The 27,430-nt window shown below is 48.8% G+C and overlaps 9 protein-coding genes across 9 annotated transcripts; 6 read left to right on the plus strand and 3 right to left on the minus strand.

Moving 5' to 3' along the window:
* Positions 1-1,810: 1,810 nt before the first annotated feature.
* Positions 1,811-2,922, plus strand: FPOAC1_000416 (uncharacterized protein; the record flags this gene model as incomplete). The annotated part of the gene is made up of 2 exons (XM_044845031.1): positions 1,811-2,214; positions 2,265-2,922. The coding sequence occupies 2 exons, from the start codon at positions 1,811-1,813 to the stop codon at positions 2,920-2,922; spliced, it is 1,062 nt and encodes a 353-aa protein (XP_044710947.1).
* A 1,538-nt stretch (positions 2,923-4,460) lies between these two features.
* Positions 4,461-6,170, plus strand: TUB1_1 (alpha-tubulin; the record flags this gene model as incomplete). The annotated part of the gene is made up of 5 exons (XM_044845032.1): positions 4,461-4,472; positions 4,663-4,721; positions 4,775-5,085; positions 5,140-5,643; positions 5,695-6,170. 5 exons carry the CDS (start codon positions 4,461-4,463, stop codon positions 6,168-6,170), a joined length of 1,362 nt encoding a protein of 453 aa, XP_044710948.1.
* Positions 6,171-6,942: 772 nt separating this feature from the next.
* NOP12 (Nucleolar protein 12) lies at positions 6,943-8,786 on the minus strand (the record flags this gene model as incomplete). Its single annotated transcript, XM_044845033.1, has 4 exons — positions 6,943-7,428; positions 7,489-8,598; positions 8,649-8,715; positions 8,776-8,786. The coding sequence occupies 4 exons, from the start codon at positions 8,784-8,786 to the stop codon at positions 6,943-6,945; spliced, it is 1,674 nt and encodes a 557-aa protein (XP_044710949.1).
* A 712-nt stretch (positions 8,787-9,498) lies between these two features.
* On the plus strand, positions 9,499-11,586 carry FPOAC1_000419 (uncharacterized protein; the record flags this gene model as incomplete). Its single annotated transcript, XM_044845034.1, has 4 exons — positions 9,499-10,477; positions 10,529-10,598; positions 10,645-11,128; positions 11,182-11,586. The coding sequence occupies 4 exons, from the start codon at positions 9,499-9,501 to the stop codon at positions 11,584-11,586; spliced, it is 1,938 nt and encodes a 645-aa protein (XP_044710950.1).
* Positions 11,587-12,089: 503 nt separating this feature from the next.
* On the minus strand, positions 12,090-12,422 carry FPOAC1_000420 (uncharacterized protein; the record flags this gene model as incomplete). The annotated part of the gene is made up of 3 exons (XM_044845035.1): positions 12,090-12,175; positions 12,224-12,348; positions 12,412-12,422. The coding sequence occupies 3 exons, from the start codon at positions 12,420-12,422 to the stop codon at positions 12,090-12,092; spliced, it is 222 nt and encodes a 73-aa protein (XP_044710951.1).
* Positions 12,423-13,028: 606 nt separating this feature from the next.
* FPOAC1_000421 (uncharacterized protein) lies at positions 13,029-15,410 on the plus strand (the record flags this gene model as incomplete). The annotated part of the gene is made up of 5 exons (XM_044845036.1): positions 13,029-13,363; positions 13,420-13,585; positions 13,635-13,762; positions 13,823-15,222; positions 15,286-15,410. The coding sequence occupies 5 exons, from the start codon at positions 13,029-13,031 to the stop codon at positions 15,408-15,410; spliced, it is 2,154 nt and encodes a 717-aa protein (XP_044710952.1).
* A 1,500-nt stretch (positions 15,411-16,910) lies between these two features.
* FPOAC1_000422 (uncharacterized protein) lies at positions 16,911-18,008 on the plus strand (the record flags this gene model as incomplete). Its single annotated transcript, XM_044845037.1, has 1 exon — positions 16,911-18,008. One exon carries the CDS (start codon positions 16,911-16,913, stop codon positions 18,006-18,008), a length of 1,098 nt encoding a protein of 365 aa, XP_044710953.1.
* Positions 18,009-19,132: 1,124 nt separating this feature from the next.
* On the plus strand, positions 19,133-22,033 carry FPOAC1_000423 (uncharacterized protein; the record flags this gene model as incomplete). Its single annotated transcript, XM_044845038.1, has 4 exons — positions 19,133-19,231; positions 19,291-19,857; positions 19,904-21,474; positions 21,526-22,033. The coding sequence occupies 4 exons, from the start codon at positions 19,133-19,135 to the stop codon at positions 22,031-22,033; spliced, it is 2,745 nt and encodes a 914-aa protein (XP_044710954.1).
* A 1,739-nt stretch (positions 22,034-23,772) lies between these two features.
* On the minus strand, positions 23,773-26,483 carry FPOAC1_000424 (uncharacterized protein; the record flags this gene model as incomplete). Its single annotated transcript, XM_044845039.1, has 7 exons — positions 23,773-24,485; positions 24,541-24,737; positions 24,785-24,859; positions 24,915-24,970; positions 25,021-25,882; positions 26,008-26,120; positions 26,394-26,483. 7 exons carry the CDS (start codon positions 26,481-26,483, stop codon positions 23,773-23,775), a joined length of 2,106 nt encoding a protein of 701 aa, XP_044710955.1.
* Between the last annotated feature and the right edge of the window lie 947 nt (positions 26,484-27,430).

A 27,430-nucleotide genomic window follows, 5' to 3' on the forward strand; every position in this document is an offset into this window, starting at 1 on the left:
ACCTGGTAGCTTAGTACTCAGTATGGTGTTCACAAGGCTTTTAATCCAAATTTCTGCTGTTTATTTTTGAAAATTGATAGTGTGTTGCTAGATAGACGTCTTACAAAATACTCCAACTGGAAACATTTCACGATAATTGCAAATTGGATTCCCGGGCACGAGTGTTGAGACACTATAGAGTCGAGACAACAGCTGTTTGGGTTTTCAATTACTGCTCTCAAAGAACTCGTTCACGCTGTAGTTTAAAATCGTTCAGATAAACAGCATCAATTGCCGAAAGACATTGATCAAGACTACAATGCCGGATCTTCAAGTGTCTAACCATATAAAGTGCCCACTGGCGTGTGCTACTGTAACCTTATCGGCAGAGCGTGCCCGTCACTGACCATGACATGTCCCAACAGCAACCAACCGCGCTTCCGACAACCTCTTCCCCTTTGCATCTCTTTCCGAACATCAAGTTCAGTGTTGATTGGGACAAAGAAGCGAGAAGCCCAACCACTTGCTTCATCTTCTCCCACATGGCGATTGTCAATATCGTACATTGTCACATATTTGTCTGCTTCGTCCTACATTGGCAGTGGTACGCCAAGAGCTTCAAGTTTACTGGGCATTGAATGTGCATTGACTTTGTTTGACTCGGGTTTGAAGGAATCAGTCAATCTCTTCTTGGCTTGAATGATACAAAAGTAAGTTTTGGGTGGGAATAAGACGGAGGGAGAAAAAGAACCTGACTGGTGATTCGTGGCCAAGACGGAATCTGCTGCCTTTTTAACAATTTCACAGAATTGGACCGGTACTTTATGTCATGACTTCGCGTGCAGGATTCCAAGACTACCCAAGACTTCCAAGCCGGCGTGTTCGGCACAATAATAGGCGGCCCTCATTTCCCGCGTCAGAGCCCAGAAATCCGATACTCATCAGCCAAGACCGTGGCACTGGGGCCAGAAGGCTCGGCTTTGGCTGGATGTGCCCACTGTCATGGGCATTGGCTCGCGCCGCTTGCTGGGCATATTGGCCGCATTGACAGTCATGGCCTTGTCTTTTTTGTCTTATGACGGCCCATGTCGGTCAGTTCAGAGGAACGACTACTCTTGGCTATGCTGTAGCTAGAGAGAACTACCGACCAGACAAGAAGAAGGGTAAAATGCCCAGACTCTCAGCGGTCAACGTGGACAGAGGTTTGATGTATTCGGGCCTTGGCATTTCTCGGCACCCACCCGTGATAAGATTTCGCCAAGCCTTCAAAGACCTCAGAAGGGGGAACACCAACGCTACTGTACCCGTACTTCTCGCTCGCTCGCTGGCATGGTATGGATGGACCTGTGCTGCTGTTTGCTTGGCTGACTCTCGTCATTTCTTGGGTAGCTTTCCTTTCTTTTCGTTCATTTGTCACCTCTACTTGTCTTGTCTTTCTGCTTGCTATATATCCCCATCACCTCATTCCCTTTCTAGACAGACGCTCGACCGAATGGCCTTCGAGTACCATTACAGACGCCGTCTTTTACATTGACAACGCCTTCACTATAGTCGAGTCGCATTTCCGATCCTGTTTTACGCGTCAACTCAAGTTCAACATATATCTTTTTGCTCGCCAATAATAGTGGTTGTATGTTTGGATGGACAAGACGTTAAAGGTTGTCCCTGAATTGCCGAGTTGACGGCAAGCGAAGCACTGGTGGTGCGGCTTGCGGTCGAGTCGGCCTTAGTACTCGAGCTACTCGCGAGTTTGCAAACATAGTTGTAACAGACGGACGACATGTCTTCGTCAACTGAGGATGATGAGTCCACGGTATCTGGGTCTTCACCCATGCCATCCGCCGCGCCTTCATCGGCCATGTCTCTGTCCAAACCTACACCTCACCCGACAACACTTGTAATCGAACCAAAGCCAACCGATGATGACGACCTCGCCAGCGACTGGACGTTTCCACCCATGACAACTCCCTGGACTGGCCCTCCCGATTGTACATGGACTTATGACGCAAACCACTTGTCAATGTCTGGGATGGGAGGTCTCGAGGCCATGCTAGACCTTCAGCCGATTGCTGGAGCAAAGTCACTATCGTGTTATCCGGATGCTATGTTCGAGAATGGCCTTACGGGTGTTTATAGTCCGGGTACTTGTCCGCATGGATGGACTACTGTAACTCTACGTATCGAACCTAGCGCAAACCGGGACGACGAGACGACTACAGCCATCTGCTGCTCATCGTAAGTTGCCAGAACCAATGCATCATGAGCTCTCGTTCTAATTTTGCTAGGCATTATACTTTGGAAGGCAGCCTGTGTAAACGATCGACTTCTTCCGTGATAGCTGTCCCTTACACTTTCAACCAAACAGCGCAGACCTACGATGCCCATTCCGAATCCGCCACTACTTTATACAGCGCAACGATTGCTGTCTACACTATCCGGGCCCTTTTCAAGGATAGAGACAAGGATGCTCTAGGACTCAAAGACGAGGACGATATTCCAGGCGTTGACCACCATAACGACACTCTGTCTTTGGGCGAGCGAATTGGCATTGGTGTTGGCGTTGCAATTTTTGTACTGCTAGCTGTTGGAGGAGTAGCCTTCTGGCTCATTCATCGAGAGCGAGCCCGGACAGAAAAGAGAAAACCACACGAGCTTAATGCAGTGGGCAACATGCGCCATAGTTCTTCAGCGGCAGGCGATGACTTCTACGCTGCTGCCGATCAACGAAACAGGGGTCGCGGAAATACAGAGCCTCCTCCACCTGCGTATGCGGCTACAGACTCGAACAGTATGACAGAGAACGATAGTCGTCTAAGCGAGGATACAACGACGCGAGACGAGGAGATCCGAGCGCTACAGATTCAGAAGGAAGCAATTCAGCGTCGTCTGCAACAGCTAGAACAGGCTGATATACAGAACCAAACAGACAACCGAAACAACTAAACTCAAAACTCAAGTGCGAATGGTCAAGGGCGGGAAAGAAAAGATAGCGAAAGATCACGACTTGGACGGGAAACGGCCTACTATACCTATGATACCACTTTGCACAGCTCTAGCAATTGCTGAGCTTTTTTCTTTATACAAATAATTTTACAGGAGGGGACATCTCTCAGGTTTTCGGAGTACGGCGGCAGTGATACACAAGGAAACATTACCATCTCAGGCTCTTACTTTTAGGTATCTAGATATAGAACATCATTGCAACCTGTAATGTTCTGTAGGGCTGTAGTCTGAAACAGTTAAACATCATAATCAAGATTCTCTAACCAAAGATTGGAGAATGTTTACTACCTTGATCTGTCTGCCTGTGCAACTGATACACCAGGCATCCGTATATCCAGGCAACAGAATTAAAGCAAGCCAATTGGGAAATTCTACGGATACTGGATATCTTATTCCCGAACAGCGCACGGAGTCTCGATGATGGCAGGGATGGTAGATCAACGATCTTCATAGACGTCCGAGTTGATATGGGTATCCCTCGAAGTCTAATGCGAAATCGCTATAGACGTCCGAGTAACAAAGCGCCCAAGACATAGTATCTACGACTAGGTAAAGGCAGGCCCAGAGTCTAGTTAAAGGAGACATATTGTTAAAAAAACGTGATAGAATGGTTGGTTACATAGGTGCATAGTAGACTATCATTTCACTCATTGCCCTTTTGGTGATAGATTGGTAAAACCCTATGTTACGTCCAGCGCTACCTACTAGGCAGAGAGATTAACCAACTACTTACCTATTGTGAGAACCATCCATGGAGCAAGCAGGAGAGTGATCACTTGTCTGGAACCCAATTGTCAAAGCAAACTAACAAATGTCTGATTTGTTGTTCAATGGAACACCAAGTTAGTGCATGGCTAACAAAGTAGCTGCAGCCTAGTAGCTATCTCGGCTGCCGGAGAGTGTTAGTATCAGCACCTATCTACTATTCAGAGTACCTTGGTAAAACTCGACCTAGATGAATGCAATTTGGTAGGATTGTGATAAGTGTTCCCTGATATGTAGCACTCAAGCTCCATATCAAGCTACTAAGCTGGTATCCGTATGTACAGCTTGCATTCCGACCTGAGTGAACAGATCCCACCTGAAGTGTGCTAGAGTGCCCCTTGCAAGTGCAGTTCTTCCACTATCGAGCAGGGGTCCCCAGGCTGTTCCCTGTCAATTGGCGGTGAGAGGCATCTCAGGTACTCGGCTCGTAGGCCAAAATTCGCCTGCATCACTTGTATCTTTCTGATAGCTTTTTTGTGTTTGGTTCAGTTCCCATGTTGACGAACCCCGCCACCAATTGAATGTCCAGTGGCACGGCGGCACCCACAGATTTGGGAACCTCCAAACCACCCACCCCGAAAACCATCACCACCTCAGGCCCCTTCTTCCCCTTACCCCTTCAAGCGCTGCGCGCGTAGTTATTTCTCTCCCCATACTTCTTCCCCCCAAACTTCAAACTCTCGTCTTAGCTTTTTAAGCTTCATTTATACAAGATGAAGGGCGAGGTATGTTTTTTCAAGTTCCGTCGCGAACCTTAACCCCCCGCGCTGCTCTACATTGCTTCCCAATTGCATCTTGCTGCTCTGGTTTTGCTCTGCTCGAGAGGCGTTGGGGGTATGTTCCACTTGGTGTCCTGAGCTGTCTAAGCTGTGGCGGCTTCATTTGAGCTCGCGATGCTGATTTTTTGTTGTCCAGATTCTTCACCTCCACCTGGGTCAGGCCGGTACCCAGCTCGGTAACTCTGCTTGGGAGCTGTACGTTGTCTTCTTCTCTGCTGTCGAATTAAGCTGACCGGCGTTCTGAATAGCTACCTTCTCGAGCACGGTCTCGGCCCCGACGGTCGACCTGACCCCAACGCTCCCGATATTGGTGACCCTGGTTCTTTCGAGACCTTCTTTACCGAGACCAACAGCGGAAAGTATGTTCCTCGATCTCTGTTCGTCGATCTCGACCCCTCGCCTATCGATGAGATCCGAACAGGCGAATACCGCAACCTTTTCCACCCCGAGCTGTTGGTCAGTGGAAAGGAGGATGCCGCCAACAACTATGCTCGTGGTCACTACACCATCGGCAAGGAGAAGGCTGACGAGGTCATGGACCGCATCCGTCGTGTCGCCGGTGAGTCTTGGTATTGTACAATTGATATTGTCCAGCAGCTAATTCACAATCCAGATAACTGCCAGTCTCTTCAGGGTTTCCTGATCTTCCACTCTTTCGGTGGTGGTACCGGTTCTGGTTTCGGTGCTCTCCTCCTCGAGCGTCTCTCCACCGAGTACGGCAAGAAGTCCAAGCTCGAGTTCGCTGTCTACCCTGCTCCCCGAACATCGACTGCCGTTGTTGAGCCTTACAATGCTGTCCTGTCTACTCACAGCACCATTGAGAACTCCGACTGTACTTTCCTTGTTGATAACGAGGCTGTCTACGATATCTGCCGTCGCAACCTCGATATTCCTCGACCCTCATACGAGCACCTGAACCGTCTCATCGCCCAGGTTGTCAGCTCCATCACCTCGTCTCTCCGATTCGACGGTGCCCTCAACGTCGATCTCAACGAGTTCCAGACCAACCTGGTCCCCTACCCCCGAATCCACTACCCTCTCATCAGCTACGCTCCTGTTATTTCTGCCAACAAGAGCGAGCACGAGAGCTTCAAGGTTCAGGAGCTTACCTTCCAGTGTAAGTTATGCGCATGATTACCGGCCCGTTACCGATACTAACCTTGTTTAGGCTTTGAGCCCAACAACCAGATGGTCGTCTGTGACCCTCGAAACGGCAAGTACATGGCTGTCGCTCTTCTGTACCGCGGTGATGTTGTTCCTCGCGACTGCAACGCCGCCATCGCTTCCCTCAAAGCCAAGGCCTCATTCAACCTTGTTGAGTGGTGCCCCACTGGTTTCAAGCTCGGAATCAACTACCAGAAGCCCATGGCTGTCCCTGCCCCTGCTGAGGCTGGTGGTCTTGCTCCCGTCAAGCGATCCGTCTCCATGCTTTCCAACACCACCGCCATCGCTGAGGCCTGGTCGCGTCTTGACTACAAGTTCGACCTCATGCACAGCAAGCGTGCCTTCGTCCACTGGTACGTTGGTGAGGGTATGGAGGAAGGAGAGTTCACTGAGGCCCGAGAGGATCTCGCTGCTCTGGAGAAGGATTATGAAGAGGTTGCTGCCGACTCCTTCGAGCCCGAGGAGGAACTCGAGTACTAGACAGTCGCATAATGTGACATTGTGTAATCTCTTTCGACTTCTTTGATGGCATGTTTTAGCGATAGCTCGGACAGGGCTCACGCCCGCGAAGCATACAGACAAGAGTTGTGGAGGAAGTTGTTTAAGATTCCCGATTTTTTGGGCGGCACACATATGGGGGGTAAAGCGTGTGCTGGCCGCCAACGCGCCAATGGCTCAGGGTACCCCGTTAGTAAATGGTCTTGTATGTTGGAGTCAGGTCCTAATAGATGAGACTATCCCTCGATGCAAATTTGGCGCATTTATTTGCAAAGCAGGCACGAAAAATTGATGATATATCCTTTCTCATTCAAACAAAGTAGAAAACATATGTACTAACGTTGTAAATGTGTCGATATGGTATGTTAATTGTCTTACATGTAAGCAATGAAATGACAGATGTGTGCAATCAGTTGACATAATCGTAGTTAGAACATATTTAAATTAGTAAATCAGCAGCATTTGATAAGAAATGAAGTAGTTCGGCTATATCCAAGTAAATGAATTATGTTTGTGCAACTACATGAACCATTTTCTATCATGAATCAAATGAGTTACCCCCATCTCTTTTTAAGCGGTAGAGACAAGGCCAGTCAAGGCAAAAAATCACTCGTAACTTTTCCGGGCGTGGAGACCTAACGTTTATCAACCAACCCTCCTGCTCTACTACTCTCACTAGAAAAAATAGCCCATACGCCTCACTCCCATATCTTCTATCAGCCTCAACAACTTATGCAGCGCTCGTCAAAATTAATCAGTTCTTCTTCTTCCACTCGGCCGCTCTCTTTGAGCCATGGTTCTGAGGTTTGCCCGACTTCTTACCCTTACCCTTGCCCTTTTGTTTCTGCTTGAGTTCCTTGGGTAAGCCATCTCTTGCTGAAGCACGGCGACCCTCGAAAACAAACTGCTCTGGGCCCTTAATCTCTGGGACCGGCTTCTCAGCCTCCTGGCTCTCACCATGTGCTGAGGGGCGCTTCTTGTGGCGTTGCTGCACGGCGGCCGAACGGCCAAGAAGCTTGCTTGTGCGGCCGGCCATGGACTGCTCCTCAGGTGTGGCCTTGTGCTTGTATTTTGTACTCTTGGGGCCACCGTTGTTTACAATGTACTTGCCCCTTGCTCGCTCTTGGGCGAGAATTGTCTTGCGAGGATCCTTGGCACGAGTTACTCGCAACTTACGTGGCAACATGGGAGGGAACTTCTTGCCATCAAGGAGTAGGGCAGCCTCAACGTCGTTGCCGTCCTACCGAGTGAGGTTAGCGGTTTGACTCCTCAATAGTGAGTGATGAAATCGTGGACTTACATAAAACTGAACATAGGCAAAACCCTTGCCTACACGAGTCTTGGAATCCCGAACAACCCGGACATTCTCCACCTTGCCCTGAGTGCTGAAAGTTCGCCAAAGACCTTCCTCAATATCAGAGGGGATCTTGTTTCTCTTCTTCTCTGTAGTTTCTCCCTCGGCGTTGGTGTTCAAGACAGTCTCGTCATCAACGAATCCCAGGTTACCAACAAACACACATCGGCGATGATCAGTGGGACTGGGGTGAGCAACACTGTCAACTCTGAGATGACGGTCGAGCACTTGGGTACCGTTGAGCTTTGTGGCGGCCGCACGGGCTGCCGCGGTGGTCGAGTACACGACGTATGCGTTGGCTGATTTGGTTGTGGAATCCATCAAGCTCTTTGTGATATAAGCTGCGCGCTTGGGCAGAGAGCCGCCAGCAAACGCAACAGAACGGAAGCGCAGTGACTCGATGGTTTGCGGAGGAGTGGCATCCTTTTCCAAGACGGATGAGAGATGAGCCATCAACGTCTTCTTGGCGGACTTGGAGCTGATTGCTTCGGTGGACACATTGGCGAGGAAAACTGTTCGGGCCGCCTTGTCCAAGTCCGATGCTTTGCTGTCCTTGGCGAGTGTCTCATGGACAGGAATATCGCTTTCGTTACCAGCATCTTCCTCATCGGCAGTCGTCTTTTTGTCAGTCTTGGTCAGAGCGTCGTTCTTCTGTCGTTTACCGGCACGCTCAGCCTCTTCCTCTGCAGCCATTTTGTCAAGGTATTTGCCCTCCAGATCGTCATTGTCCTTCTTGCGCTTTCGTTTTCGCTCCTTGTTTGACTTGTCTTCTGTCGCATCAATGATGTCGTCAAGCTCGACCGGCGCATCCTTCATGGGCTCGTCTGCACCCTCACTCTCCTCCTCCTCTTGTTCGTCTCCGCTTTCTTCCTCTTGCTCATCTTCGTCCTCGTCCTCATCAGAAGGGCCATCTTCTTCGAAGCTTAGTTCCTCGCTGATCTCGGAAAGAACCTCGTCGTCTTCCTCAAGCTGCACTTTGGGCTTGGCAGGTTCTCGAACCTTTTGGTCTAACAGGGTCGAGTATTTTGACTTGGCGGGAGCTTGGACAGGGCCAGCCTAGGAAGGATGAGCATTGAATTGGCCAGAAAATGCGTCGCAATACTTACACTGGATGCAAAAAGAGCATCAAGGGTGGGGTCTACTGCCTTAGAAGAGGCTCTTAGACCTTTTGAACTGGTTGGAGTCAGTTTCATTTGGTTATCTTACAAGAGTAAAGATCGCGAATGTACTCACCCTTTCGCCATTGTGTCAAATTTTGTGTTTGGACGGAATCGGCAAAGCTGTTGACTCTGGTACAATCTTTGGCTCTGCGACAGGAAAAAGACATGGGCAGTCAGAAAAAAGTCCAGAGTTCAGTCGGGCGGCCCCACCTACAGATTTCCTTGGTTGTCGCCATTGGCTCAGCAGCCATAAACCAATGGATAAGGTCTCATGGCCTTGACAGTGGACCCGAGGCAGCGCCATGAGCGCTTCTGCCGTCAACGACCGCCTTTTTGCAACAGGCGGGCCCGTCATTCTCAGCACCCGCTTTGGTGGAAGCCCGCCCAAAGGCCGGGTAGTCCAGAACAGTAGAGGCAGAAGCAGACACCAGGGCAGCCAGCGCAAACCGGCACCGTACCCATTCCTCTCTTCCTCAGTATCCCCTCCACTCAACACCACAAACTGTCAGTACGAGGAATCTTTAGCTTTCTCAAGTACTTCTATCTTTTGTATTTTCCATGCTGCACAAAGATCAACTCAATCACTTCTTTTCTAGCTCGCCTTCACCCCTTCAACTCAATTCGACAAGATACTTTGTCTTCGATTGTCCGTTGACCGTCCCTCACTCTTCACCACGGGCGCGTTTCCACGACCTTCCGACCGACCAAAGCTTCCCGGTCTACTCAACAGATCAAGCAAACATATCATCTTCTCCCTCGGTCGACCCATAACACATAATCGCGTTCCCTTGCAGCGATGGCTGCTTCTGCCTCGGCCCCTCCGCCTCTCTCCTCCCCGGCGCTTGGAGTTGCCGACCATGAGGATAGCAACGTCTCCAGCCCCCTCAGCGAGGTTGACACTAAAGATGACAACGACGATGAGATCGAGCATATGCATTTAGACCACGACGAAGAAGAGAGCCTTAGGCGAAGCCCTAGAAAGAAACCCCAAGCCGCTTCTGACTCTGACAGCGTCCTTTCCGACGCCAACTCTGACGTTCCCTCTGATGGCAACATCACAGAAGCTGAGACTGAGAGGCTCTACGATACCCCTCGGCATCAGAGACAAAGAGACGTCGTAGTAGACCAGTTTAATGAGGGTCAGGTCTACGAACACACACCCAGCAAACTACGCAGAACTGCCAACCTACACAACCTCGACGATGACGAATCTGCCATTGATGACGATGATGCCTCGACGGGCTCGCCCACAGTCGGCGGGGACTCTCCGACAAAACTTGCGACGAGTCATGACGAAGAGTTGGAAGAAGGACATAAAAGTGACAGCCAAGAGCGCAAGCGAAAGCGCACGCCTGCCGCCGAGCCATCAGAAACAGAACAGCCGCTTAGAAAGCGGACAAGTTCAGTGAATGCGCATGACGCAGATGCCATACAGAATCTCGAAGAAACCGACCTCCACGAAGATACGGCCACACCTGCGAATGGGAGCAGTGGCACACACACGCCCGTTGAAGATATCGATGTATCTCCACGAAAAAAGCCTGCCAGTCGTGAAACCGATCTGACAGAACGCATATCACGTGTAGCCAAGAAGAACACGCGTGGGTCCAAGCGAAAGGCGGCGGCTGCTGCTGATCCGGATCTCGACACTGATAGCGGAAGTCATGATGGTGCGCGTGACAGCGGTAGAGGGACAGACGTCGATAATCCGGGCGAAGACATCGATCCAGACGCTGACGAAGAGGTTGACTCGGTGACTGCGCACGACGAAGAACGTAAGAAGACAATTGCCCATTCTTTGGATCATATCGCTCACCCAACTATAGTGGAGCGTAAACACGCTGCGTTCAAGGACTGGACAGTTATTGAAGAAATGTTTGGTGTCTTTCGCGACAGGTATGTGGGACAGCAAATAAGCTTGTACATGCTAACATCTTTCCAGGCTCTACAAGGACCGGTTGCAAAGGCTTGAAGAAGAAGAGCAGTCTCTCCTCGCAGATGTGCCAACACACCCTGAGTATCTCAACATGAAGCAGTGTTTAGATGATAGGTTGGAGCAAAAGCTGCGTGAAATTCACAACGAACACGGGTACCGCATCAAAGCCCATGAAAACCGGTCTGTAGCACAGCGTGCCCAGGTATGGGGCCAATATTACCAAGCGGTCCGGGAAAAGAGAGAAAGGACCCTGGAGTCTCTTAATCAAGAATGGTACGACATCCAAACCGCGAGACGAAGCGCGCACAGCTTGCAAGACTGCGGCCTTCTTTATCCCAAGGACCCTGCGCAGCGAGTTCGAAACGCTATTGCATATAATACCGAGGTCTCTGCCCTGGCCACTATCGCGAAATACGAAGGATTCCCTGCTGGCCCTGAAATGACTGGAGCGACACCGTTAGAGCTTGAGGACGACTTAGCTGCTATTGAGGTAAGTCGACGTCGGCGAAAGCTCTACGAGCCTGCTGAGCTGACCATCACAAGCGAGCAAAACGGTCGCGACACAAGCCAACAAGTCAACGACGTGAAGAATATTATTCTCAACCATTCGACCGCCTCGGCCCGGCAGGCGAACAATTTCTCCGGGAGACCCCATGGGCTAATCCAAATCATCTAATTCACAAGATGTATCCTACCACTGCTCCAGGAGAGGGGCGACCAGATGATGCGGCTAGCCGTGGTGTGCAGCAGATACACGGTCCTCCTCCTGTCGATATCAAGTCAACGTTGAATGCGACTGCTCAAGTCACACAGCAGTCTCCATCACTTTCAACACGATTGTCAGAATCACCAGAGTTGACGCGAACCATGCCCAGCCCAGCATACCAGGTGAAGAAGGGGGGCAATCTTCCAGGCGTCGGTCGCAGTGTAAAGACGGCGGCGACATAGATGGCGTTTACAGACTTATGGTTGAACATACCCCGTCGATGGGACTTGGTTGATAACATGATGGAGCATATTGCTATTGTACTCGGACTTTTGTGATACCCTTGGGAAATGCTCGGTTCAGGTACTGATGGATCGATCTACTTTTTTTTTACCCTGTTTCTTTTTTGGCTTGAACTTGGGAGGCGAATAGAGCTTGCGCTCGCTTGAATCAAATACCATTATTGTTGACCTAGAGTGGTCGGAGGAAAGGCATCGACTTTACAGCGGACAGTGCCCTCTGTTTGAGAATGTTATTGTACAAGGACCCCATGTACTCATATGCACTGCACAGACTAGTTGGCGAGCATGTTGCACATAGGGCGATCGGAGTTTTGGTAGGCGTTTTGCGCAACAGGCTTCATGAGTAGCGACGCCTGCCTGTTGCTTGTCATATAACTTGCAAATATCATAAATTCCAACGCTTGGTATTGATCGTACACGTAGTCTAATCACAAGATAGCCTTTTACTTGGAAGCGGCGGGCTTGGGCGCATCGGGGACCTTCACATCTTCGAAATTGTCTTGGCCAACGGCGTTGAGGGTATACCAATCTGAGATGCGTTAGTAGACGAATGTAATTTTGTTGAAGGGGACTGTACAGATGCTCCCAACCACACCCAGGAGACCAAGGCCAGTGACCGCATTCTTGAAAAGATAGGGTCTTCGAGCTCGAACGAGCGCAGCGCCCTGTCGCAGGCGGGGATCATAGTAAGTTGAGTGCGGGCTGTATCGGAGTCATGATCAGTCCATTGCGCTATGGAGAGCTTTGGTGTCGGGATGAACACACCTTTTAACCATTTTGAAGGTCTTGGCTGTGATAGACTTCACTGGCTTGATACTGAACTGTGGACCGAATAAATTGACTGTCAATTGCTGGCGTGTAGCAAAAGATGGTCTCACTATCAATATCTGACCTACTGGCGAATGATTGTTCCGTAGGTGGGAAGAATGTTTGCGGCTAATCGTCGGCCCAGCACAGCTACCGTGACGTCTACATGCCTACTGCACCACCTGCACCTCCCCTAGTTCCAGGTTCTCTGTGGAGCTCAAAGTTACAAGGGTCTGGACCATTTCCACGTCTAATGTTCTTTCCGCGTCGCCAATCTTTCAGTAACATTTTAAGCAGACAAAGGCTGGTAACGACGACAATAGTGCTAAACGCTGCAGCAACGCGTAATTCGAAACGAAGTATACTGCTAATTGCGAATGTCGATTTTGAGCTTTTGATGCGAAGCATGCTCAACCGCATACAAGAAAGCTCAGCATAGTCGCGCGACCACGGTCCAAAAGCAGTTGGCAAACTTCATCCACGACAACACATTTCCATCGCCCTTTTCTAGAGCTCCCGAGCTTACCACCCGTCGATTCTTAGACCCGCGATTCGAGAATCAATAATTATTCACCATGGCAGCAACACTTTCTGTGTCGGACCAGATTCGACAGCTCGACGATGCACGAAAACTGGTTTTGGGAGACGTCAAATACTACCCCAGTGTCGTCAAAGGAATATTACCCATTATCGGACCTAGCGCACCACTCGAGCTGCGGAGATGGGGTGCTGAATTCCTCGCTGAAGCTTTCGCGACGCCAGCTTTACCGAATGGAGAGAAAGAGACAATGCAGCCTTATGTTTTACCAACATTGGAATCCCTTCTTGAGAATGAACGAGAGGACCCTCAAGTCCTGCGCAATGTGATTCAATGCGTTGCCAGTATTTATCCCTTGGCTATGCGATGGATGTATGGTGATACTGGTATCCGAATTATGTGGTTTCAAGACTAACATGATCATACAGCATTAATAACGGTTACGACACAATCACTTGGGAAAGAATGGTGACTGTCAAGCAGAGGGTTTTGAGAATATGGGATAATGCTGGTCCCACTGTGAGAATTTGCTGCATCAAGTTTGCGCAACGTGTGGTTCTTGCGCAGACTGCTACCACCGGTTCCGAATTAAGAGTATGGGTTTTGTAAACTTTCTACGTGATGTCGCTAACGCAACTATCAGTATGGTGGTACACTTGATGTCTCCCTGGATAAAGTCCCACAAGGCCACCAGTCCCTCGATCCTAGGAATTTAGAGGCCGAGGCATCGGGGCTCCTTGACCGAATGCTGGGTGCCCTGCAAGAAAGCAGGTAAGATGGTTGATCGCGACTGCCCCATATCTATGTAGCTAACCTCTAATGAAACTGCAGTGACGCTTTGATTGTAGATGCGACCTTGAACTGCATGTCCATCATCATAAGAGCGCGCCCAGCTACATCAAATCGAATCATCAATGCCCTCCTAGCTTTCAACCCCCTCAAGCTTGCCAACTCCCCGCTTACACCAAAGAGCCGGGTCATGATCAGGTCGATGGAGAAGACAACTCGCATGCTGTTGATTCACCTTGTAAAACGAGATCCTCACAACCCTATGGTTCCCAGAATACAGCAGCGCGTAGAACTTACGATGCGCACCATGGCCGATATTTTTGATAATTCTGGACACAAGCGCCCTCTTGAACCGCCACCTCAAGATGAGTACGAGGCCAAACGGCCACGGCTGTCTCAAGCGCAAGTCCAGATACCCCCGCTGGGTCCAGGCCCGCATAGTCTGGCCGACATTTTCACCCTGATCAGCAACAGTGCTCTTCAGAGCTTTGATGTTTCGCAAGTTCCCGCGCCCTTGGTCAGTAGGATTGCTGTCACAACATTGGCGAGGCTTGATTCCCAGATACTGTCCCAGGCAGTTGATGGCGTCCGTGGCCGCCTCGATGCCCTTAACAGTGCTCCAGCACCTGAGTTGAACCCCAACACAGCCCCGCTGGGCGTGGAAGAAGATGACGATGAATACGAACCCGACTTCTATCAAGCGGAGGACACAGAGCAGATCCTCAACAAACTGGATAGCTCGCCGACTCACGAATCACCATTATTGGACGACGGCCTCGCATTAAAGTCATTCCACCTGCACCAGCCCAGTGCCCTGACACCAGAAGCGGCATTGACAGCAGGTAACGGTACGGTGACCCGAGTCATTGAAATGATGAAAACTATGGAAGAACCAGCAAAGAAGAGCAAGGCTGGCTTTAGCAGATTGGCAGCTAGCTCTGGCAACAGGGACTCATGGATGACAATTCTGGCCCGACTGGCGACTCGCTCCGTGGCTGGTTTGGAAGAGACGACTATCAAGGATGAAGACGGCTCATTAGCACACCACTCCCTCAGCAGTAACATTCGCGACGTCCTGTATTCTTACGTGATGGAGGACTTCCGCAAACATATCGACGTAGCGGTCTCTTGGCTCTGTGAGGAGTGGTACAACGATAAGCTACAACAGAAGAAGGGTGGCGACCGGCCCCTATACTACGAGAAGTGCTGTCTACGGCTGATTGATGGCTTCCTGCCATACCTTCACCCCCAAGACAAGGTGCTGACACGTTTCTTGAGCGAGATACCTGATTTGAACAAGAACGTACTATCACGGGTGAAGCACATGTGTCGAGACCCTAGTGTTGTCCAGTTGGCTCTGACAAGTCTATTGTACTTGATCATGATGCGACCACCTGCAAAAGAGATTGCATTGGACACAGTGCAAGATATTTGGACCGAATGTAAGTTACGAACAATAATGAATATTGATTGTCTTGTCGTGATTACTAATGCAATGGATTTAGTCGAGGAAGCAAGACCTGTAGCAGGCAAATATCTGTCCAAGTATCGCCCGTCTTTTATGGAAGCTGCACAAAATGGTGCAGGTAATGGTCCAGGGCAGTCTGCATCAACCGCTATTACCGCTTGAGGAAATGACTGTTCTATGATGCATTTCAAGGCGTTAAAGGGTAGATAAGTAGGGTTAAGGTCAATGGTAGTGATTAGATGAATACCAAGCATTACTGCCACCTCATGAAGGTGCAGGACAGTTTATGACACCATTCAATACGTTACCCCAAATACAATGTTGGTTTCTCTGACTTGTTGATACCTTGATGTAGGTATCTACAATAATTAACATGGTTGGAATGCGTTTTGCATGAAACCAATTAAAAGCCCATGCACTCGAATTAGGCCTGTTGTTTCATTGTTGGCCCGTGGGTCTTGAGAAGAGAAGCTATGGGCGTCACAGAATTGAAAACTTCATGGAAACACCCAGTCTTCGGTGTTGGATGTTTTGTGCCATGTTCAAGTTAGCTAGCAGCAGGGTAGCTCGTAACTAATTAGTTGCTGTGCCACCACACAGACTGTCCATGTCCCTTGACCATGACGTTTACTAGGCTGTCGCAATACATCTCTTTGTTCCTCTGGTTTGTTTGTTTATTTACTTAGTGACGCTGATCATCCCCAAAATATCGGCGGGATCAATGTGTATTGGTTACAGTTCAGGCCGATCCAACACTCTGCATCTCCGTATTCCGTCCCTCCATCTCAACGGTACTGTAACGGTCTAATAAATGGGGACCAGACGGGAGCCAGTCGGGAGATGACAGGTACGTACTCCTTATATCAAGTGGAGGTAATTAGAAATAAGTCAAGTCATCCCTCCCTTGAAAACCAAAACAAAGACGAAAAGAAGAACAGGGTCGCTTTTTCTTGATTACCTACACTAAATCCTTTAGTGTGCATCACTTGTCTGTGTTTGCAGAATTCTGAGTCCTAAATCTGCAGTGTAATCTTTGCCTCATTTTGTTTTGCCTTACTTTTTGCTTGTATTTGCTTTGCTGTACCTCTGCCAGGCCACATCCCTTGTATTTCTGCAGCATTCATTGCCCAAGCAACCCGAGACATAGACACATCACCTTTAACAGTTCTTCATTTGCTATCTAGTCATTTGCAATGCGAAACCGCCTCTTCCAAAAGGAATTCTCAATTCACAAAGACGCAGTCACCGGTATGTATGGATTAGCACTTAAAATTAATTAGCATCCTTTTTTCTATCTGTCTTATGCTTTCAATGAATATCCTGGCCTCCACTTTGAAACAGCTCCCCACATCTTCAGCCGGGGCGCAACTGCGTTCTCATCCCATCTTCTCGTCCCCTACGCGTATCGTCTTTTAAGGCTTGGCTGGAGTTTCTCATTTCAGCCTCGTATTCTGTCTCACTCTACTAGATACCGACCTTTTTCCTTTTCTCTCCTTTCTTTCTTTCACTTTGTTAAAACTACTACTATATTCAACAACGCTAATATCAACCTATTTACCATCAGCCGCAGCCACACTTGCAGCCGATTTGACAGATCCACATGCTCCTTCATCTGACAAGGAAAAGACCTTAACTCCCGTCTCTACCGGCTCCATCAACAGCATGAAAAGCCGGAGTCCTGCCACCTACAAACCGGCTGTCGCCAGGTCAAGCACAATTCGAAGTGTCCGCAGCTTTGACGGCTCCGAATCCAGTCCTGAAAGCAAACATAGCACTTTCTCCAGCAGTGTAAACAGTAGCACCAGCGGAGTGTCCCATTCTCACTCCAATCCTGATCTCAACGACCACACACATACCCCCGTTAAACCCAAACACGATCTCAATAACGCAAACACCACACCATCGCGTTGGAGTACCAGTGCAGCGCGCGTAATAGAACCCACACCGGATTCAGAGACACCCATCATGTCAGAAGGCGCCGAAGCTGTAGATGGCCAATGGGACTCGACAATAGGCAAAGCCGGCCTGGGAAAAACTGGCCGAGTTATAAACAAGCTCGTCAGTGATAACGAGGCCTTGAAGCGCGACATCAAGATCGAACGCCTAAAAGCCGACGAGGCTAAGCAAGCCGCCAAGTTACTAGAGGACAAGCTCGAACGAATGGTCAGCGATTACGAAAGTCGATTGCTGGAGGCCAACGTTACAAAGACACTTCTCGCTCGGAAGGAACGCCAGGTCGAGACTCTACAAGCAACCGTCGAGCTTGAAAAGAAAAAAGCCACAGAAGCTCTGCTGCGTGAAAAGAGCTGGAGGGATGAAATGACAAAGACGACAAAAGACGCAACGGTTCAAGTCGAAGAAGCAACTAGTTATGCGCAGTTGATGGAGGGCCGCTACAACGCCATTTCTTCTCATTGGCAAGACCAAGGCGAAGAGGTCAAGAGAGCGGTTACCAAGATGAAATCAGAAATAGATCACCTCAATGCAGAACGACGAGCAGACGACGACAAAATAGAAACATTAAGGGATCTCTGCGACCAACAGGACAGCAACATCAAGCAGTTACGACACGAAAAAGAGGAGATCGCCCGCAAATTCGAAGAATACAAGAAGACGCAAGAGCAAGACCTCAAAGACATCAAGACCAACGCCAGATTGAGAGAAGACGAGCAAGAAGCCCTACTACTAGCATCCAAAGAAACACTTGATAAGCTCAAATGGGCACTCAACGTTAAGAAGAACGTTAGAGGCGCACAGTGAGTGCCTTACCACACTTTTCACCATCCATCGGACCAGCAAACGGTGTCTGCAACTCACCTCAGTAACCTTTGCCAGAAGAAGTGTAATCCAACCACATCTATAATTCTACCTCATCTCTCGACTGGCTGGACTCCAGTCTATCCATACTGAAGCTCCTTGATAGCTTCACAACTTTTATGCCTACGAACACTTGATGAACCGCCGTCGCTTCGATACCATTCCCCGCATGCTTTTCTTATTCTTTTCTTCACAAACAGATGGACTGGAAATCTACACTGGATTTAAATCACGTCTGTGTGATACATTTTTAGTTACTGGTCTGAACCATGGGAATTGGCGGGTTTGTGGGTGTTACTGGTGTTGGGCATGCTTTTTTTCACTCGGATCGAGTCTTGGTATCTCCACCATCAAGAGAGGAAGCCACATTCAAAGGACATAGAAACTCAGCATCGTTATGTTAATAAAAGACAAAATACAGGAAATAGAAAGAGAAGAAAGAATGTCTCTTACAAATTGTTCCTATTGTAGCCAGTTGGGAGGACAGAACGTCGGGTAGCTCATCTTGGTTTCTACATTTAATATATCACATACATAATACAATCACAAATTGTAACATTAAAGTCAGATCCATATTCTGTATCCTTTACTATCATATATATCACTTGGACTTTTGGTATCTTAGTACTGTAGGTACTAGTGACATTCTGATACATCCCCGAACACAATATCACACCTGGCCTGCACTTTTCCCCTGAGACCTGGGGTGCTATCACTTTACATGGAATTGACGCAAAATCTCAATCTATCGGGGTACCTGCCCATCAGTGATTCACTCACTGACTGACTCTTCCCCTAATTCAGGCATAAAGGAAGGCACGCGGATTGGCACTGCCACTTGCCTTTGTCAGTGCCAAAGCTGCTGCTTGCCGCCCAGCATCAGGTGCTAACGGGAAGGTGCACCTGCCTACCTGCCTTTCTTCCTCACCCTTCCATCTAAACCAGCCCTCCTCTTCTTTTCTTTTTTCCTCTCCATCGCCTCTTCTCCAACCTTTCACCTGCACAAATCACCCACCACAATGATATTGCTCCCCTTCTAACCATTTCACACTCTAGAGTTCGCAATCATGGAAAGCTTTTCTGAGTTCTATGTCTCTTGCAACCCCCCGTTACTTCCTGTTGGTGTATCATCCGTTATCACAGATGTCACAAATGAATTGGGAGAGGTACGTGATGAGAAGAAAGTTCTCAGGATCATTGCTCATATGTTATTTCAACTTCTCAGAGCATCATCGAAGTCCTGTATGAGCCCGAGAACTCCTGGTTTAAGTTCATTTCCGCTGTTCATGACCGATCTGCGATTACTTGTTGGATGCACAAGCGCCTGGACCAACTACTCGAAACTGAGGTCGGCTTGGTAAATGAAGGCGAAGACCAGGACGAAGACCAGGACGAAGATAACTGTACTGATTTTAAATATCGGCCTGACATTCAAGTGCTGACAGAGAAACCTCATGTTATTCCTTACCCGTCGCTCCAGCACATTTCAGCAGATATCATTGAACAGTACGATCCTTTCAAGTACCCCGACCATATCAAGCATCTACCTCACAAGAGAACTTGGCGAGGCCCAGAAGGGTTGGAAGGAGTTACTATCTCCCGACTTCTCTCCAAATTCGAGCCTCTATTACCAGCCTTACTTGGCCCCTCAGGCATTGAAACGTTGGGAGAACTGACAAATTGCCGAATATCCCACAATCTCCAGGGTTCACTATGCTATATTGGCACTGACCAGGGTCCGAGTGCACTGGATGCTGCAACGAGAAAGCTCAGCACATTTGCGAGCCTCATGGTAATTGTTATCACCATTCCAGGTTACAAGTCTCTGACAGTCCCAGGATTCCCCTTCAGCCACAACCTCACATCTCATTTATACCGAGAAGAAAGAGCCAGTGAGGGTGTGCTATGTCTGGACAACGCATATTGGCCTGTCAAAGATGACATATGTTGATCCTGAGTGCTCCAACCTGGAAGACGAGTACAAGCGCATTGCAGGCGCAGTGACACTAAGAATCGGAGTCGCCAACAATAAAGGTTTACCAATCCCGGATAGCACGACGTACCCAACTGCTGAGCCTAGGGCTTTTGGGCGTAAGCAAACAGACTTTCATCCTTTCGAAGGGTACACCTACGGCAACAAGCGGTCTGGCACAACAGCTGTCAAGGATCAGAAGCGGCCTCTGCAGTGCTTCCAGACGGAGCAGCCCGGAATAAGCAGGAAACAACTCGCCGCCGTGGAGGCACGTTGTGCTCCAAATACTGTCAAAGAAGCTGTCGACAATAATTCCTCGGCTCATCCTTCTAGACGAAAGCCCAAAGCTCAAAAGAATACACGGGCAGCTCAAAAAGGCAAAGAGGAGCTCGAATCTCTACTCCAACATCGCGAGTCTGTGGCTATGTGGCTGGGTGATATTGAACCCGACGAACCCCCTGAAGCTCCAAACGAGGTGGATGATGATGAAGAAGATGTTGCACCTTTTCCGACGTCCGCTATCAAGCATCCTCAGTTGATTGAGTTACAAGACTCATCTCGATCAGAAGAGGGTCCCAGACAGCAAACCGAACAGAATTTGATGGATATGTTCGATGGGCCTATCGATACTCCAGTCCTCATACCGGGTCCTCAGGTCAACGATTCTGAGGTTGTTTTCGGTAAACAAATCGACGAGCTAAAACGTTTCTTCAACACGATGAACCAGAAAGCGGCCCCTGAAAGTTCATGGGCTGATATTGCCTCAAGGAAGAATGCCGCAACCAAAGAGAAGAAGGATACAGACTTTGGGCAGAACGTGCGAGTCAAAGTCGTGCCCGGAATGGATGTACCCGAGATAACACTGGATAACGAAGGGTCTGTCGAAGTCAGTTTCGACGCAGAGAAAAAGTTGCATGACTTGCTAGAGATTTTTCAGGCAGTTCCAGGCAGAGTCAGTGTACAGGCCAAGTTCGGTAGGGTTTGTATCAAAGGCATCCCCCCGGCGGAAGTCTACTTGAACCCCTCTCCTAATGGACCCTTCGAGTCTATTGGTGCCAAAGCTAAATGGTTGAACGACAACAATCCCTATGTGGAGTTCTATCCGATTCTTACAACTAGCTCCACAGAAGCCAATTTGATTTCACAGATCACAGGCGGGAGAGCATCATGGATATTGACCGAGAACCGGGTGTTTTACGAGTTTGTCTGCACCGAAGAAAACGGAATATACCCCCAAAAACAGCTTGTTGTGAACGTTGATGCAGATACATTCACTCACGAGTGCCTTCCTTTGTCACGAGAGATGTCTCAGGCTTTCATTCACTGCACACAACATGCATGGGATGTTAAGCTCAGTGTTTTACACAGGGACATGGCGCAAGTCACCGAGGACTTTCAGAAATTCGCTGCATCTCTGGTCCAGTCTCTGGACATCAAGTAAGTCCTGAAACACACGTGCCCAGTCGGCAGAAAATACTAACCTCTAAGGACAAACGAAATAGGAGAAATTGTCATCCATGTTGAACCAAAAGATGCCACAAAATGGGGTGTCGATCGAGTCAGAGTCCATCACGAAGCGAAGTATCGAAACGGGGCCAAGGGGCCAAGTTACCTTACAACTACCATGGTTCGCGTGGTTGAGCGATTCCCCAATGCAACCAAGAAACAGTACAGAGGTCAACTTGTTCCAGTGGCTGTGCCCGGGAGTGGGCGGGTCGGCCAGTGGTTTGAGGCTACGATCTCATCGGTCAGAGCTGAGCATGAGCTGCAGGAGAATGTCGGACTTGAACTTGGCGAGAAAACTAGTTGGTCCTCGGACAGTCTAGAGCGTCATGGTGCATTCAGAGCCATATGCGAACCCGCAATTCGGATGGTGCGTCACATGGACACCGTCGGAAACTCGAATGCGAATGGGCACGGGACTCGAACTGACCAGCCGTTTTTCGATGCTGTCGAGGATTCAAGAAAGCGGGCGAAGAACTATTCTTACTGGTGAAGTTAAGATTGAGAATTGTCAGATCTAGAACGGGTGGATGGAGGGCGAAGTCAGTGTTGGACTTTGAAAATCGTGAAAACACAACAGATGATGTAAAGAAAATAAATGTTAGAGTTTGGCCACTACCTTGTCTGGTTAGCATCGTACAGTCCCTCCAGTATAGTTTAATCTATTACGCTGCTATCGATCTCGGACGATCTAACCGAGCGTATACATAGTGTCATGTCGATTGCCGGAACTTTACTTCCGCGCGTTTATGCGGTAGCGGAGAAATTAAACATACGAGGACAGAGAAGATCGAGCTCATTTCGATTCGTGATAATAGAGTGTTTTTTTTTTCCTGGGGCCCTCTGAGGATTGGTCTATTTATTAGACGCAATTCTAGATCGCCGTATTACTGCAATACAAAGCTACACTCAATAAATGTTAACCAACGCAATACGGTTTTACTAAAAGCCCAAGGTCACTAGCCAGATTGACGCAAATCCTCAGAAGGAAAAGCGCGTCCAACGCCAAAGCCAACAACGGTTGGCGGGACCCCTGCTCGGCCCGTTCCGTGTTCCCGCTTCTGTGTAAAAATAAGGATAAAGAAGGGTTTTTTTTTCACTGCGCCAAAAGTGCCTGGAAAGAATAGTTTTGGAAAAAAAGACTAGGCAGGGGATTCGTTCCCACATGAGTAAGAACGAACGATGAGTTCGTATTTGCAGCAATCGGCGCAAGTCTTGAACGGGAAAGCTAGATAGATTAGACTAGTGCGAGATGGGAGCTGAAAAAGGTACAGAAGTGAGCTTGGCGATCGATGCGAACTGATCTTGTAAAAATGATGTAGCTCGATTGATTGGGTAAACGCATTTAGGCAGAACAAACAGCGGTATCCCATGATGATTTCTCACAGCCAATGTGTCTGTCATAGATTTTTTGTCTCTTCACTTGCCATATAACTAAAGCAGGCGTAGTGCTGGCGTCTTGCCTGTTGAGGGCATTGATGACTTTTAGTTACGATATTATGACCGTTATCCTTATCCGTGAGCGCTTCTACAAATCCGGAAGAGAGCACGTCTAGAACAGACTACCTTGATATCTAGAGTTAGATCTAAAGCTAAAGTAACCTCGTGACAATAAATCACGTCATAATTGTGTATGCCCTTATCCATACCTTGTTATACCCTGTCACTGAGATCTGCTTTCAGCCTAAGCCGGCCATGTCTGTAGATATCCAGAAGCCCGCTGATCACACGCTGTAGCTGAGAAATGTGGAATACTTGGCAATCCTTCCATAACAAAGTTGAAGTTTTAATCAGGGAGCTTGTCAATGGGATGGTAGTTACAAGGGACCGCATAATCTTGTCGAGGGAACGAGTGAGTTATATCAACTTCTGGAGCATGGCTCACTTGGTAACAATTAGAACAGTGCCAATCCAACGAGCCCGCATAGCAGCCGAGGTAACGTGTAGTGAAGCCAGGAAAATCAAATCAAAAGAGGCGTTTGTCCGCCTTGGGTATTAAATACTAATCCTCTCTATCTCTTCTCCAAAAACGTGATCAACACGTATCCCATGAGCTTCTCCGTTATCTAACTCTAACTATTACAATATCACACTAACCAACATGAGTATACCACCCATTTCCCCGGCTGCAAAGAAACAACTGATGCTTCGCTTGGTGACCTGATCCGCAAAGTCTAATGCAGCCCCGCTCCATGTTGTCACTATTTACCAGTGAGCCTGTATTTTTGTCGTTTAATCGTCCAGCCGATAGACTAGGCGAATGATATTCCAGCACCAGTTCGCTGTCGAGTCTATCTTTTTCATATCGCGTAGCCAATCCAAGTACGTCGTAACAGTCTGCGAGGCTTCAACGTCGAAGCGCTGCCCGCAGAGCGACGAACGAATGCGTAGCATAATTGGGTGCTGTTGCGAAAGGTGCAACAGCACCAGAACTCCAAAAATGTTTTGAGACCAGAAGAAAGCCGTTGGTATAAGTCGCTTGTTGGTGCAGGTGGGCGATAGGGCGATGGGCCATTTGAGTGACGCCTTGAGACATTCGGCCGCACCCTCGGCATCTTCCTGTGTCACACTATCTGGGTGGTGAAGGACTTTGTAGACGCAGGGGCGATATATGAGGTATTTGTTGTAGCTGTATCGTGTCCGAAGGAGTGCAACATGTATGTCGGCTGCAAATGGATACGTTGTTGGTTGCGTGTCAAGGTCTGGCGTAAACATATAACTACTAGGCAGAGACTGCCCAGCATAAACATTATTAAAAGCACCCTGTGAAGGATCTGAAAACGCCATATCCTGATTGTCTTGCCATCTCAAATGGCTGGGTAGCATGCCTCTCCACTGATCAAGTTGCGCATCGAGCTGCTTCATAACAGTCGCGCTGCCGGGACTCGAGGCACCATTGAAGTGCCCAAACCCTGGAAAGGACATAGATACATCTGGGCCGAACGCTGAGACAGATTAGCCAAATACTGGGCCAAGGGAGTTAGATGCTATTGAGCCTACTCTTGTTGAGGACAGAATGCAAGTTGGCAGAAAGCCTACGAAGCACAATCTGAGATGCAAAATGCTCCTGGAAATGTGTCGCTTGGTCAGCGATGTAGTCCTCGTCAGTAATAGGCCCATTGAAGTCAGGAAGACCGATTGTCTCTTCCAACTTGTCTAGTCCAGTCAAAGGTAAACCGAATTCCATGTGAAAGCAACTTTTGCCTTGTCAGTGAGTAACTTGAAGTAGAGAGTTAGTACTCACGTCTCCATGATTGAACAGTGCCAAAATATCCTTTTTACTAGATCTGATCGAAGACCGTGGAGCTCGGTGGGTTTGCTGTGAATCGAGGTCAGATGACATATACTTGACAGTAAATGGAATATCTTATTACTTTACAATCAAGGCCTGACAGGCTGAGGAAGCAGAGACAGTCATCCTCCAACATTCCTAAAACGGTTGTTAGATTAAAGGCCAAGGGTTTCCATGATTATACTAACAAGAGCCTGTCCGCAGCTTGAGTAGTATATGGCAGCAAGCGCGAACATCTGCACATTCTCCAGGCTGACCTCGCTTAGAGCAAACCCCATTCTCTTACGTGCCTCGTTGAAATAGGAAAGGCCAGGTGGTCTGTCGATAGTACCCCCCTTGATCCCGGATGGCCGCTGTTTGTACGCTGAGATAGATACTTCGGATGTGGTGAGGGCCACCTCCCCCAGAGCAAGAACAAGGAGTACAAGACTTGGTATTATCCCTTCGTGGAAGCCGTTGCTAATAATCGAGCCCAGGTTATGTGAGTTGAACCATTGCCTGTCCATTATAGGATAGAAAGTATTGATGACATCAAAATAGCCTTTACTCAGTCTTTGTACCGTCTCCCAGTCCACACTGGGGGGGCTGTGGTCAAGAGATGATGCGGAAGCCGAAAAGTGCAGAGGTAATTGTAGTGTACTGTTGCTTGATATCCCAACTGGCTGAAGTCCATCGAGTGGCAAGGCAACAGCAGACTCGCGTAGGCCCCGCGGAAGCGTGGGTATTTCACCTACTGGCGAGGGAGGCTTCTGCCCGAGGCTTTCGAACATATGGCGCACGACAAGCCATTCCGACACCTTGGATACCGAGGAATCATACCGGTAGCCCCCTTTATCGCGGCTGGGCGTGGGACTCGTAGCGGGAATAGATGTCCCTGGGAGAGAGTCTTGCGATTCGGGATCTACTAACAGCGGCGTGTTGGGATAGACACCAGAGGGTTGGGAAGTGTTGAAAATAGTAGGGGTGGTGGTCTCCCGCAATCCTATGTGGTCAATCTTACTTTCAACGCTTTTGAGTCGATCTAGGATCTCGACAAGAGTTTTATCCTTCCTATGGGCGGAGTTTAGCGTTTTGTAATCGAGTTATTCGGCGGCCAAAGGAACAACGACGGTATCGCCATATAAAGGCCAGGCGCGGTATCCTTGCCACTTCCTCTGACTTTTATGCAAACATACTTTGTAGGTTGAGGTTCTCTGTATCGGCATTCGAGTTTGAATCGTTGACATGTACCACACTTAGGCCTTCGTTCATCACATCTCTGTTTTCGATTGCGGCACGTTTCGCAAGCCTGAGCATGTCAGTCAATTCGTTTCAAAGACAGGTGCTTGCTCAATCCAAGAAAGCAACAAGACAGAGAACAAAGTAAAAGAATAAAGGAGCTCAGTGCGAGGGCATTTCTCCAGAGCATATGGCAGGGTTAACACAGGGATCGGCGTCTAAGTATAACAAGACTGCAGCCAAACAACAGGTGGAGTTGGGAGGAGCGAAAAACGACGTGTTCGAGAAAAGGGTTTATAGAAACCTTGCAGAGAGACAGAATATGATGGAGGGAATGTCGTACCTGAGCAGCAATAGCGCCGCGCTCCTTTCGGTTCGTCTGCGGCCCAGGTCCAGGTGAGACGGTGCTGGACGAGGATGGTCCTAGGTCCATAGTTGGAGGCTGTTCCAGGCCGATGCTCACATATGAGTGTGATAAACGGGAATGGAAGTATCACAGCTCTAATAAGCTGGTTAAGATGAGTTAAACTTCCGATTGTAACCGTTTAGCTCCATTGAGTACGATGCTTTGAAGCAGAAGTTGGCAGAGCGTTGAGCTCCTTGGTGGCTTTGGTCGGGGCTGAACTATGTTGCGACGGTTCTGTGAAGCTCCCGGGCGCGGGTGGAAATAAATTATTGGGGGGCAGGACAACAAGAGCATGCACGCCCGCACGCACAACCAAGTCTAGGCGGATGTCCACGAGAAGACTGGGGTTTAAATGGGTACGTGATGACGGTCTCTGGGACGAAGGGACGTTGTGTGGTTGCGTTGCTAGTGTTTCTGTTGTGAGAGTGAAGGCTAGTTGACTCAATCAAGGGTGTAGGGGACATCGAGAATTTAACAATGACAGGAGGCTAAAGAGGCCGCCTTATAGTCAGAACCCGAGAAGACATCTTTTAGGAGAGAGTTTTTCAAGTGCACGGGAGGAGCAAGGGCGCGGAGAAAAGATTCGTAAAATGGGACTGGCAGGATGTGAACAGAAGTCGAACCGGAGCGAAGCCCGGCTCCGACAAGAGACGAGGGTAGCAAACAATACAAGACTTTAGTGAAATCAAAGCTCGTCAGGTTCCAGTGCTAGAAGCGGTCGCAAATCCGTCATTGCAGACGAAAAAAAGGGCCCGTTCCGATAGCCATTGGACGGCATGAGGCAAGGGAAATGGAGGGTATCAAGATAATCCAACGTTTTGTCCCGTCTCATTATGGTTATGATGAGTTTAGCACCACACAGCTGGTGCGGTACTGTACCGTACCGTACACGTTTTGAGACAGCACCGCTAATTGCACCACACCGTGCCATGAGCTTGGCTACGCACCATGAGGGTGCGACTGTACCGTATGCA

Source organism: Fusarium poae, chromosome 1 (assembly GCF_019609905.1).
Source record: "Fusarium poae strain DAOMC 252244 chromosome 1, whole genome shotgun sequence".
Classification (NCBI taxonomy): domain Eukaryota; kingdom Fungi; phylum Ascomycota; class Sordariomycetes; order Hypocreales; family Nectriaceae; genus Fusarium; species Fusarium poae.